The following is a 15,046-nucleotide window of genomic DNA, read 5'->3' as shown; positions in this document are numbered from 1 at the left end:
AAATTTTCTTGTAATATAAGCATTTTTCTCAGGCTCCTATGTCTTGATTCAGTAATTTAACTTTTATGGAAAGAATAGGGTATTGTCATCACTTTTGATATGAAATAACTGAACATAAATATAAGAGGCTGACAAAACTGCTCATTGTAGAAGAAAATTCTAGACGGCACGTAGAGGTTTTTGCATCTGAACTCTTCATATATAGATGAGATTTTTTTAACACATTTTAAAATATAATAGTTTTAATAACTACTACTACTACTACTACTACTACTACTACTACTACTACTACTACTAATAATAATAATAATAATAATAATAATAATAATAATAATAATAATAATTCCTTAAATTTAATAACTCTAGGCGCTTTACACATTGGGGGGAATCTCCTCATTCACCACCAGTGTGCACCATCCACCTGGATGATGCTACGGCAACCATATTGTGCCAGACTGCACACCACTCACCAGCTGATTGGTGGAGAAGAGACAGAGTGATTTAGCCAGTTATGATATGGAGATGGTTAGGAGGCTATGATGGACAGAGGCCAGAGGGCAAATTTGGTCAGGATGCCGGGGTTAAACCCCTACTCTATTGCAAAGAACATCCTGGGATTTTTAGCGACCACAGAGAGTCGGGACCTCGGTTTAACGTCTCATCCGAAAGACAGCAATCACTGAGCAGTCACTATACTGGAGCATTAGGACCCACACAAACCACAGATTGGGTGCCCCCTGCTGTTCTTACTAATTTCTAATAACTAAATTATTTTGTCTTTGTCATAATGACAGTAAATAATGTTACTAGTTATTTTGAAATACACTAGTATTTAGCTTAAAGTGCAATTTAAAGGCTTTACTAAGTTAGTTAGGTAATCTAGGCAAGTCATTGTATAACAGTGGTTTGTTCTGTAACCTATTTAAAAAAACTAAAGAGGCTAATAATATTTATCTTAAAAAATAATTTTAAATTGTTTAAAAAAATTATGTTCCAACCAAACTAAAATAAATAAAACTTGCTTTAGAAAATTATATATATAGAAAATACTTGTACTTGACTACTTGAAAATTTCCTTTATCTGTTACTTAAACATTACTTCACTACGGAATAAGTTGTAAAAGATCTAAGCAGACAATACAAGTGTAAACAGGCCTAAATAATGTCTAAAATAATTGGTTTGTCCTTTTGTTTTCAACAAAACACACAAAAATTTCAAATATATATATTACACTCATTTTACCATGCTCAAACACATTCACACATATGTATTTAAATGAACACCAAAACAGCATTCTGCATGGCTGATGTGTTAATGTGTGTTTTTATGTGGCTGGCGGATTAGTTTGGTACTAATACCCCGGGTTTCCATTAGAGAGCTTTACAACTATAAAACATGCAGATTATAATGTTCAAAAGCTGCAGCACTGCAAAACATCTCCCTAGAAGATTGTGTGACGCATATAGACAGATTTACCTTATTGGTTGTGTATGCATCCCACACAATGACTTTTCCATCCTATAGGAGAGATTCAAGATTTCAGCAATGACTTTTCAAAAACATAATAAAAATAGATTTGATGAAAAATTAAACATGCACATTAAAGAGGCTTTATGTAAGCATTTGTAAACATTAATCACATTTTGATTAACAATAAACAACTACGATAAACAACTTGTAATCTAAAAAAATTAGACATTTCTTAACTTCCTAGTTTGTCTGTTAAATCTGTGAAATATTTTTTGTGAATGACTCAGGATCCCCTTTTGCAGTGAAAATCAAATTAATGTGATGTGTACGGATGATCTTAAACGGAGAGTTAAACCAAAAAAGAAATCATACTTACTAATTTCTCATCCTCATATGGTTTCAAACATTTTTGAGTGTCTTTTTTTTCTTTAACACAAAAGAGGACATTCTGAAAAAAGCTGAAAACCCCTAACCGCTGACTTTCATATTGGGAAAAATAAATTGTATGGAAGTCTATGATTACTGCTTTCCAGCTTTCTTCAAAATATCATCTTCTGTGTTCAACAGAAGAAAGTCAAATTTGTTTTAAACAAGTGAAGGATGAGTAAATCATGACAGGATTTTCTTTTTTGCTTGAACTATCTTTCTAAGACTCTCTGTTCTGGAACACATGAAATAAATGGTTACACTGTCACAAATGCTAGGTTGTAACAATACAAATCGATTAAGTTAACTTTATTGTTTTAACAAATTTAAGTGGATTGAACACAAAGCAATTAATTTGTCCCCCCAAAATTCAAGATTTGTGTTGTTTCAACTTTGTAATTTCCCTCAAGCATACTTTAAATAAGTAGTTTAGACAAGCAGCAAAAATCATTTTTGAGTGTAGATTGCAAAATTCTGGGCTCCACTTCAATTTGGAAAAAAACATTAACATTAACATTGGAACGCTTAACATTAACACTTAAAATTACCATTAACATTGGAACTGTATTAAGAAAACATGAACAAATTAAGCTAACTTGTCGGTTTTTTACAAATTTAAGTGGATTGAACATAAAGCAATTAAGTTGTCCCAAAAAACTTCAAGAATTGTGTTATTTTAACTCATTTTAAATAGGTAGTTCGAACAAACAGCAAACGTCATTTTTCGAGTGTATAATGAATAGCAAAAATAAATATTCTGTAGGATTGCCAATGCGTTGTGCAAAAAAAAAGTCTAAATAGGCTACAATAAAATATTTAACAAACAAGCCATAATCATTTTAATAATTACATTTTATTTACCTCATCAGTTAAATTGCATTCGATACACGATAAACAAGGGTTCCACACAATTCATTTATGTTGTGCCAACACAAACCGATTAAGTTAAATTAAAGAAAAAATTAAGTGGATTTAACATAAACAATAAGGTTGTCCCAAAAATAAATCTAAAGAATTGTGTTGTTTTGGCTCATTTTAAATAAGTAGTTTGAACAAGCAGCAAAAATGTATTTTTTGAGTTTATATTATAAGTAATAATAACATGCAACAATATGCTGGCTGCTGTTCACTTAATTTTAACCATTTCTAAGCAAAGAATTCTACCCATTTAAAAGCCCCCAAATTAGGGTCACATTGACAGCAGTTGTTAGAAGCTATGACAGTACATGCAAAAAAATAATTTTGTTGCTTGTCTGAAGTACTTATTTAAAATGAGTTGAAACAACACAATTCTTAAGGTCTTTTGGGACACCTTAATTGTTGTATGTTTAATCCATTTAAATTTGTAAAAATGATAAAGTTAACTTAATCTATTTGTGTTTGGACACAAAGGAGTTATGTGGGACCCAGCCTTTTTTACAGTGTACATCCTGTTACCTGAGAGGAGCTGACGATTCTTCTCTTGTCCCGGCACCAGTCCATACACAGCACTTTATTTCCATGCCCTTTTAACGTTCGACGGGTCTTCATGACAAACTGACCCAGAGCTTCCATCTTTTCTGCCACCTGATGCACTGCAGCCAGAAAGACAAACACCTCACCACCAGAAGCTCATCTCAGGAACAGATGATTATATATATATATATATATATATATATATATATATATATATATATATATATATATATATATATATATATATATATATATATGTATGTATGTATATATATATATATATATATATGTATATATATATATATGTATGTATGTATATATATATATATATATATATATATATATATGTATGTATATATATATATATATATATATATATATATATATATATATATATATATATATATATATATATATATATATATATATATATATAACAATAGTAAATGTAGAAATGTAAACAATAGACATGTAGCTGTAAATTGCAATACAATTATATTTACCATAGCAATTACTGTAAATCACAACAACATAGAGCATCTCATACTAAAACTGTTGTATGTTAGCACGCAACATGCTAGGGGAATACCCACAAGCCTTTGTGCTTGAAAATTGTCATCAGGCATGCTTGGACAAAGTATAACATATTAAGTGTTACTGTAGTTTAGCTACCACAGCATGACAGTGCCAATGTACAGACTCAATTTGCAAGACATACTTATACTGATACAGTATGTGTATTACATCCCTCGAATGTGTTTATTTGAAAGGACCACAATAGTGAGTATTTTTAACTTGGACTTTAATTACAAAAAGAAAAACTATAAATCATTGCATGTAAATAAGTATAAATTAATTTAGAGTTGTTTTTTGTTGTTGTTGTCTTCAAATTGAACGTTTTTTTGTTGCAATAAAAATTTCTAAAATTTAGTTTTCAAATAAAACATAATTTTTGTTTTGAACGGGGCCAGTATGATGACCTATTTTTATTTAATTTATTTTATTTATCATTGAGATACTATTGTCATTTCATTAACATTATGAATTAGAATTTGTTTGTTTTTCATTTTTTCTATTCATTGCTGCTATGGTTGAAACTAGGGATGCACTGATCCCGATACTTATATTGGATATTGGTTTGATACTGCATATTTTTGCTGGATTCGGTATTGGCCAGCTGGTACCGATCCAAATCCGATCTTGCACGTGCGCTATATTCTGTGTATCAGCCAACAAAAGCCACAAAGGTAGCCTATTACAAGGCACTGGAAAGTGGCATGTAGGCCTACTATATCCCAAATGTTCTCAAACCATTAAACCAAGTTTAATGTGAAGCACAGATGAATATATGACAACACAAAAAACTCTCCAAGATTATTTGTTCCTGTTAGTTAAGTTTTTATAATCAGTGAAGAAATGCATTTAGTTCTGCATTAAATGGGTTCTTTTTGACCAGTAAAATGGAGTTTATTGCTGTTTGTACATCATGTTGCGCTTTATCTGCTAGATCAGCAGATTGCATTTACCTACCTGAAAGTTTAAATTAGAAAAGTGTCAATGATACATTGGACAGATCCTCAACGCACTGATTTCTTCCCTTTGTGCTGCTGTTATATATAACTTATATAATACATTTTCAGACATGCTTTCAGTTTTTACATCTCACTCGCAGCGGGTGGCCTCAGACAGTTTAGTTTATTCTGCTTCAAACCTGCAGAAAAATATCAGGCTTTGCTAAAAGGCAGGTTATTTTACCAATGATTAGGGTCAATAGTGGTAGCCTAGTACAGATTTTAAAGAAAAATCCTAATATTAAAAAAGGAAACATAAGCTGAACAGATCAGATCAATGTTATAATGAATGCTAAAATAGTGTAGCCTATAGTTTATAGCAAGAATCATGTTTTTAGTTAGTTTGTATCGTCTGTCATTTAATGTAGGCCATTGGTCTGTTATTTTTACTAAAGAAGATATATTATTTGAGCACCAGAACTATAGAAACTGTATTAGGTTTAAAAAAAATGGCACAGTATCGGGATTTTGATATTTTGGTATAAATTTACTTATTTTATTCCATCTTGCCAATTCAAATACGTCAAGTAAGCTACAGTACATGAAAATAAGAAATGTCATGAAAGTTTTGCAACTAAATGATATTCCCATTTCAATAACCTTGTTAATCAACATGCTGCTATCAAAATCCATGCTGACAAGCACATCCATGCAAAACCAAAATAAATGGTGACAATACTCAAAACATTAAAAAAGCACAACCAGCAATTAATATTTATAAAAAAAATTATACAACAATAAAACAATAATAATAAACCTAACACATAATCTAAACCTAATATAAATGAGAAAAATCTCCAAGAAATTTACCATCCATTCCATTTTTTCATGGCAAAATCTAACTTTTAATAAATAAATATAGTTATATTACGCCTAAATCATAGGCTTAACAATATAACAGGATTAAAATTAAATGTAATTCTTGACCATAACATCATAGGCCTCAAAACATTACATTAAACATTTAAAGGTCTCCTTGATTTCATGCATAATGTGACAGTTTTGATAGCGGTAGATTGCGTGGACACCAATGAGTATTTCTCCTACATTTATCTCGTTTTTGCTGCAATTCAAGTCGAATACAAGCTATTTTAGCGTCTTGCAATAATGTCCACGAATGCAGTCTATCTAGGCAGCTTGCTGGGTTTTGACACACAGCCGCTGAGGGTTTTACTCACGCTCGACGTCGTGTAGTTTGGCTCTCTCCTCCTCCAGTTTGGCTTTTAAAGACTCCGACTCCGCTTTCAGGCTTTGGACAGTTTCGCCCTTCGCCAGTCCCTGACAGGCCATCTTTAATAAAGCACAAACGGATGGCGAATTGGTCAGTAAATCTGATTTTTTATCATGAGCCAAGACTGATACTGCACAGTCTGCACAGCTGATGATGCTCTGACGTGAGCGCCCGAGTCACGTGACACATCACCACCATCAGCATCACATTTATTTTTGGAGCCCTGACTGAAGCCAAAATCACTTTTACATCTGATTGTGACTGATACATCTGATATCATATATACTTTGTTTATTTTTGTTCAAAAAATCGTAATGATATTGCATCATGGGGTGTTTTGCGTTTTTTACGCTATCGAATTGCATTCTGGGACCTTTATCTTCGACAAAATCGGACGAGGATAACAACAATTTTATAATGTGCAATAATACAATACAATAACAAGACAAAATAACCCTTTTCAATAAGGAAAAAAATAACTGAGGACACATGGAAAGAATATTTTTATTAATGCATAGGCTAATGTTAAACAGCACAAATTCTAGAAGTGTGTATGTGTGTGTGTGAAACATTAGCAGACTGTGTGACCACTTAAAACAATCTATTTTCTTAAACTTTACTAAAAATGTAAATAAAAGTCAAATTAGGGTCCCATGATTCAAATAAAAAGCATCACTATATGCAAAACAGATAATCACATGTACAAATTGCTAAATCAAATGTTAGCTATTTTAAAATGAACTAATATTGAGTTAAGTCATGTACTAATTAAACCACTTTGACTTGAGAGGAGGCTTTTGTATTTGTTAGTTAATGTATTAATGAACACTGAGGGGTCATTTTCCACACATTAATTGATTGGACTAGTGATGTTGTTAGTTCTTAATATATATTTGCTATGCCTATTAGTAGACAGTTAGTCAGTACTGCAATTCTACAGTGTTGTGTGTAGTAGTTTGATTGGTGGTGTTTACTTGTGTAACTATAATTAGGCTACATGCTGGTATAGGTGGTCTAAATAAGTACCAGATCCCTTCTCTCAGACGTGTTTCAGAGAGCGCTTTGATAAAGCACTTTACACATGTGTTATGTGTAAGTGATGACATGAGGATGCTTTACAGTGGGCTAAGTCAGAATTATTAGCCCTCCTGAATTTTTAGCCCCCCTGTTTATTTTTTTCCCCAATTTCTGTTTAACGAAGGGAAGATTTTTTTTCAACACATCACTAAACATAATAGTTTCTATAACTCATTTCTAATAACTGATTTATTGTATCTTTGCCATGATGACAGTAAATAACATTTAACTAGATATTTTTCAAGACACTTCTATACAGCTTAAAGTGACATTTAAAGGCTTAACTAATTAGGTTAACTTGGCAGGATAGGGTAATTAGGCAAGTTATTGTATACAGATGATTTGTTCTGTAGATTATCGAAAATAAATATAGCTTAAAGGGGTTAAAAATGTAGACCTTTATATGTTTTTTATTTATTTATTAATAATTTTTTTTTATTAAAAACCGCTTTTATTCTAGCCAAAATACCACAAATAAGACTTTCTCTATAAGAAAAAAATGTTATCAGACATATTGTGAAAATAGCCTAATAAAAATAATACTAATAAAAGAGGGGCTAATAATTCTGACTTCAACAGTATGTATCATTAACTTCTGCGAGACAAATACTTGGAGCCAATAAATCATTTGTATGAAAATACACAACTATTTTGATGGATATATGTGTGTGTGTGTGTGTGTGTGTGTGTGTGTGTGTGTGTGTGTGTGTGTGTGTGTGTGTGTGTGTGTGTGTGTGTGTGTGTGTGTGTGTGAGTGTGTGTGTGTGTTTGCTCTTTCCTCTCAACATAAATAGATAAGAAAACATTTGATTATACTGATATGGATATCGAAAGCTGTGCAAATCATAGTGACACAAATGATCTGGATTATAAAGGTAATTACGATTTCTCTGTTATGACAGTTAGAATATAATTTGTTACTATATGTGAGACTATTGAATTAATGACAAATGGACATTACAATACAGAACATTAAGCATCCATTTAAAATATTAATGCATAAATTTAACATATTATTACATGTAACCCTTTAACCTCGTGCTTTAAGAGGATTCTTTATGATAAATATGAGCATAAATATTAAATTAATGTGTTTGGAAAAATGTAAAAACAGACATTTTTATAAACTTTTATAAAGTTTTACTTTTCAGTTCAAGTTTTCAGTTCCATATCATTGTTCCTATTTCATTTTTGATGAGAAATATCGCTAAGTAACAAAGTATGCTATCCATCTCAGACGCAGAAAAGCTAGTTCATGCTTTTATGACTTCTAGGCTGGATTACTGTAATGCTCTGTTTGCTGGCTGCACAGCATCCTTTATTAATATACTTTAGTTAGTGCAAAATGCAGCTGCCAGAGTTCTTACCAGGTCTAGAAAATTTTATCCTCCTTTCACTAGCTGCCTTTTAAGTTTTGTATTGATTACAAAATATTACTTCTTACCTATAAAGCTTTAAATAATCTAGCTCCTGTTTATCTAACCAACCTTCTGTCTCACTACAAATTAACCCACTCTTTAAGATCTCAAAACTCCGGGCTTCTGGTTGTACTTAGAACAGCAAAATCCAATAAAGGAGGTCGAGCCTTCTCATTTATGGCTTCTAAACTTTTGAATCACCTTCCTGATAATGTCCGAAGCTCAGACACTCTCGCTCAGTTAAAAAAACTAGATTAAAGACCTATCTTTTTAGTAAAGCGTACACACGGTGCATCACATAACGGCATGATGCATGAGTGTGCTCCACGCAGGAGAATGGGCTTGACAGCCACCTGTAGAACACACTCCTCTATGCACCAACATTTCATTAGAAACACTCATATGCTTTACATGTTTGTTTATATACCTGCCATTTTCATTTATCTCACTAACTTTTTGCATTGATATTTCATATCTCTTGTTTAAATAAACTATGAACAGCAGCTACGCTAATTGTTTTCTTATTTCCACCTGAGGATACTCATCCCGAGGCCTCTAGAGATTGTGCTGCACCATTGATGTGATTCAAGTTCTCTGAAAAGATGTTGCCAGCTATAGAGGACTTCTAGAAGTCTCCATAACCCTAGACCAGGCCGTATCCTGAGCAGATGCAGTAGTGGTCATGGAGGAGTGGAGAGCATGAGACTGATTCCTGAAAGACACAGTGACAGACAAGTCTCCGCACTGGTCCGGTTAGCTAGCCTGCACACCCGCTGGTGACCTACTCACACCTGCAACTTCTCCACAATGGACGTCTAGCGTTTTCCAGCCCTCGGCGCCTAGATTGCAGATCTGAACAAGAAGTTTGGCCAGAGGAGAAACAGTCGTTCCCAACTGAGTCTGGTTTCTCTCGAGGTTTTTTCCCCTTCACTTTTGTCAATTGGTGAAGTTTTGTACCTCGCCACTGGCTCCTTGGTTTGAGACGTGGAGCTGCGCATTGATGGATTTGCTCTTCAGTGTTTGGACTTTCAGCAGTTAAAATTAAACCACACTGAACTGAACTAAACTGAACTCTGAAAACTGGACTGACACTCTTTCAATTTCAATTTAACGTCTATGTTAAGCTGCTTTGAGACAATCTACATTGTAAAAGAGCTACATACATTAATTGAATTGAATTAAATGTTGTTAAGGCTGCCACATTTAATCATTTGCTCTCTTGTAATGTCAGAACATGGCTCTATTATTCAAATAATAGTTTGTAGCTTCACTTGCAGCAAGTTTTTCTTGTTTTTTGTGTACAAAGAGGTCTTTGTGTGGCATAAAGTATTTAGGATAATGAGTGTTATTTTTTACCATAGAAATCTGATATATGGCAATAAATGCAAGTCACATATTTAAAATACACATTCATGTTTGGATTTCACAGATATAACACAAATCAACATATATTTCGAAATATTAGAAAAATGTTTGCTTAGATGCACTTTTTAACCATTTGAAATTACAAATATGTACATATATATGCTGTATGTTCAAATATATTAGCAATGATTATAATGTTCTTATATCATCCTTATATTAAATGGTCATTTAATGCTGTGAGTTTGAATACAACTACTTTAAAAGCTTTGTTCAACTGCTCAGCGATTTACAATAAATGCAATGTAAATTTTATGTTTTAGATTAAACATTGTGTTACCGAACTGATCCTGGAGCAGCGGAAGTGTGTGATAACTTACCATCTCCACACATAGCGAGCAGTAGTTGATTGGTTCATTCTTCAGATAAATATTCATCAGAGGTTTATTCTCACTGCATTTATCACATGGGCCAAATGTGATGGCCAAGAACGTCTGGTCGCACATCTTTGCGTCTGGTTGAAGCTGGACCTGCACATGCGGAGAAATAACATGCATTTACATCAACCAAAAATCACACACACTGAATATAAATAAACACTCAGAATATTAATATGACATTTGTGGCATTATGCATTCAAGCCTGAAATCATTCATATCCCTGGAGTATAAGTCATTTTAGGCCTTGGCTGTATATTAACATTTAGGCTATCTTTTATTTTTTTAATTATCAGGGACTTTGTGGCTCAGTGGTTGGCACTGTCGCTTCACAGCAAGAAGGATGCTTGTATGGGTGTTTCCCAGTACTAGGTTGTGGCTGGAAGGGCATCCGCTGGAATAGTTGGTGGTTCATTCTGCTGTGGTGACCCCATAAGGGACTAAGCCGGAAGAAAGTGAATGATACATGGGACTTAAGCTACACCTTTTGAAATATCAAATTTTTATCCTGTAAAAAAATATTATATTTTTAGAGTGCTGTTTTTTTACACACATTTTAAAACAATAGTTTAATAACTCATTTAATTTGTCTTTGCCAAGAGGATATGTTACTAGCTATTTTGCAAGATACTAATATTGTGATACTATAGCACAATTGGATGACAGTAATTTGTTCTGTAGCTAATATATAAAAAACATATTTCTAATCTTATTATACTAGCCTAAAAATATTGCTTGTAAAAAATTATTTTGTGTATGTCATTTAAGCAAATGCAAAAGTCAGACAATTATTTATTATCAGTTAATTATTGTACCATTAAGCTGAACTGAAGGACACATTTATTCTGCAGACAGCATAAATTTACATAGTTGTTCATTTATTTATCCTGAACAAAACAAGAAAACATTAACAAAACGTGTCTCGAACTACATTTGGTTAAGTTGTTTGGCTAAAATTAATTGTATTTACACAGGGTAAGGATTTACTAAATTTCCATGGTCAAAACAATGTTTAGGAAGGAAAAATGCGGTTTTTGTGCCATCTAGTGGTATAGGATAGGAAATACACCCTTTATCCTTGTGTGCTTTAGCCTCAGTTGTATCCTACATAGTTTTTATCTTGTGCAAATTTACCATAAATAATGCACTCAGGTGCACTCATAATCTCTGAAATAACAGTTTATTCTGCCTCTGAAATGCATTAGTAAATAGCATGTAAGGATCCTTTCTTTAATGTGTCCTGTACAAAAAAAAAAAAAATCTATCAATAGTAAATGCCCAACCAAGCAACATTGTGTTTAAATTACATCTAATAAACATAGAAACATAGATGTCTTGGCTAAAGTTATGGAAATCTAATAGGTATCTAGTTACTCCCCCAAAAATAGACTAGTCATCAAATAAACAAAGAATTATTGACTATATGGGAAGTCTGTCTAAACTGCCTGTGTTATAGGCCAAATTTAGTCTTGTTTTAGCCAAGATATCTGTGTTTGAACATCTATTAGTCAGCAAATTGCTTGCAGGGACATCAACACTGGACTAAAGTGCATTCATGGAGTGTTTAAATGTTAAGGGCTTGTACTGTCACGGTTCGTGCACTGAAAATATACAGACAAAAAGCAAGCAAAAAGTTGCATAAAATGTTGATTTCAGTGTATCCTCCAAGTGTTAAACTAAAAATGTCAAGCTCATGCAATACAAACGAATAAATAAATAGAAATACCTATATTTGAAGTCCAATATTTAGTGTTGTAAATAAAAAAGGCCTATATTGACACTCATCATTATTCTTTTTTTTTACATCTGTAACCAACTTTAAGGTTTAAAGTTGGTTTCATATGCACACATTCATTCACTGACAACTTGTTACACTCCCTATAGCCTATTGTTTACCATGCTACATTAAATATCTAGTGTGACATTGCATGTAATATGACTTTAAAACAACATTAGCACTATTTAATTGACTGCAAACAATTTTTATAGTCTTTAGCTGCTAATATGATTTATCTATTTAGAATTTGCAAATAATTATTTTCTGAAATTATATTATTATGGAGAAAGCCCAAATGTGCAAATATAAAACCAACTTTACCTCTATAAAATGTAGTCATATTTACAATCCGTTAACCTCTAAACCAATCTGTTATTAAAAAAGCACATTCTTTTGCAGCCTTAAAAATGACCAGACACATGTAAATTCATATAACAGCAATAAAAAAAGGTTTTTTAATGTTAAGCAGAATCAATTTATTTCAGCTTACCGTTGAAAAGAAGTTTGTGTCAGGTGTGCGCTTGCTGGCTGAAGTCTTAAGTGGGAGGAGAAAGGGATTGAGTCTGGGAGAGAAGCAAATGATAAGCTCCTTACAGTAGCATTAGGGCTTTAACCCTGGACAAGTTTTACTGGCAGAAATAGTAGCCAGTCAGAGCTTCTGCTGGACAGATACGCTCACAAATAGTACTGCTTAAGGTGTTAAAGTTAAGGCCTATGGCAATATATTCATTTTATATTTTAACGTTGGGATTTATTTTATTGATGGGTGTTTCATTGCTGATGCATTTTGTGTTTCCTTGATGAATATTGTATTTGAATAATAACACTATTATATCTAGTTATTTATATTTCAAAAATATTATGTCACTATATAGACTGTTATTTTACCTGTTTTGACTATCTTCACTTCCTGAATCATACGTTTAGTTTAACTTTTTTTAATCATTACATAATTAAGTCAAATTTTTTATCTTGTTGTGTATGCGTTTTATAAATGATTGCATGGAACATTTACTTTATTATTTGTAATTTCAGTAGTTCTGGGGTGGGTTTCCCAAACAATGACGTAACTAGCTGCTGAATAGTCTACAATGCATCGTTTGGGAAAAGAACAATGTAGTGACGAGTGTTTCCCAAAACCCGTAGTTTCTCTGTTGCAGATCCATCGTTTGAACCTCGTTAGTTATAACATAAACCGCCCATATTGATGCTCTAAATGGGGTGGTAACAACCTCTTTAGAGAAGAACCCCATAATTTCTTTGTGCAAATTATATTGTTTTACACGCACACACATTTAAAAATAAAAGTCCAATATTAGTTTTGGTAAAAACATGCACTCGTTTTCCATATTAATTCAAATATATGCAGACCCATACAGGGCCTGTGTTTCCTTTACAAATATTACTGAGAACATTACATATTCTAAAATAAAATCACTTAAAAAAGCTAACATGTATTCTAATATCATATATAAATCATGTAAATAAATAAATAATGGGGCTATTTATTAAGAAATTAAATTGAATAATTATTATTCATTCATTCATTCATTTTCTTTTGGGCTTATTAGTCCCTTTATTAATCTGGGGTCAACACAGCGGAATGAACCGCCAACTTGTCCAGCACGTTTTTACACAGCGAATGACCTTCCAGCCGCAACCCATCACTGGGAAACATCCATTCACACTCATTCACACACATACACTATGGACAATTTAGCTTACCCAATTCACCTGTACCGCATGTTTTTGGACTTGTGAGGAAAATCGGAGCACATGGAGGAAACCCACGTGATTGCGGGGAGAGAATAATTATTATTTATTAGGAAATGAAAAAGTAATAGAAAGTAATATTAATTATGATGATATATATATATATATATATATATATATATATATATATATATATATATATATATATATATATATATATATATATATATATATATATATATATGTGTGTGTGTGTGTGTGTGTGTGTGTGTGTGTGTGTGTGTGTGTGTGTGCATATATATATATATATATATATATATATATATATATATATATATATACATATATATATGTAATACACCCTTTCAAATCTTAAAAACTACATAAGGGTGAATTATTGTAAATATTTTTAAAACATATTTGTGTACTGTAAAAATATTAATAAAAATATGGGTAAAATCTCACAGTAGTAAGTCAGTCTGGCCTATGTGAATGTACTACAACCTTTAAAATCATAAAACTACAGTAGGGTGAATAACCGGAAATATATTTGAAAATTATTTGTTTACTGTACAAATATGAATTAAATTATGGGTGAAATCTCACCTGTAATAAGTCAGTCTGGTATCTGTAAATTTACTACACCCTTTAAAATCATAAAATTACCGTAGGGTGAGTTACTGTAATTACTTTTCAAAAATATTTGTGTACTGTAAAATATGAATGAAAATATGCGTAAAATCTCAGCTATATAAGTCAGTCTGACTTCTGTGAATGTACTACACCCTTTAAAATCATAACATTACAGCAGGATGAATTACTGTAAATATTTTTCTAATTTTTTTGTGTAAAGTAAAATTATTAATGAAAATATGGGTAAAATCTCACATGTAGTAAGTCAGTCTGGCCTATGTGTGGCCCAAAGTATTGGTTATTTGTCAACTGTTATTTCAATAAGTCTTATATAAATTTTTTGCAAGGTATTGGATTTAGAAATTCCAGTATCTTGACAACGCTACGCCTAGTTAATCCCTCTGTCCAAATGAACATGTTAGTAGTTTGTATCACATTAGATAACAACTCACACTGTTAAGTAAATCATATTTTC

The 15,046-nt window shown here is 32.2% G+C and overlaps 1 protein-coding gene and 1 long non-coding RNA gene across 4 annotated transcripts in view; one reads left to right on the top strand and one right to left on the bottom strand.

The window, feature by feature from the left end:
• gnb5b (guanine nucleotide binding protein (G protein), beta 5b) overlaps positions 1 to 12,745 on the bottom strand; it is a 36,115-nt gene extending 23,370 nt beyond the window's left edge. Inside the window, 5 exon segments of one of the 3 annotated variants that reach the window (NM_200746.1) lie at positions 1,478 to 1,519; positions 3,335 to 3,471; positions 6,102 to 6,213; positions 10,392 to 10,541; positions 12,716 to 12,745. In NM_200746.1, the coding sequence (NP_957040.1) occupies positions 1,478 to 1,519; positions 3,335 to 3,471; positions 6,102 to 6,213; positions 10,392 to 10,517 (417 nt within the window). In that variant the 5' untranslated portion in view covers positions 10,518 to 10,541; positions 12,716 to 12,745. 3 annotated transcript variants of the gene reach the window in all.
• The window catches only part of LOC147839797 (uncharacterized), a 516,604-nt gene that overhangs the window by 301,208 nt on the left and 200,350 nt on the right, over positions 1 to 15,046 (top strand). The window lies entirely within an intron of this gene.

This window comes from Danio rerio, chromosome 18 (assembly GCF_052040795.2).
Source record: "Danio rerio strain M-AB ecotype USA chromosome 18, GRCz13ab, whole genome shotgun sequence".
Classification (NCBI taxonomy): domain Eukaryota; kingdom Metazoa; phylum Chordata; class Actinopteri; order Cypriniformes; family Danionidae; genus Danio; species Danio rerio.
This window is presented reverse-complemented; position numbering and strand designations above follow the sequence as displayed.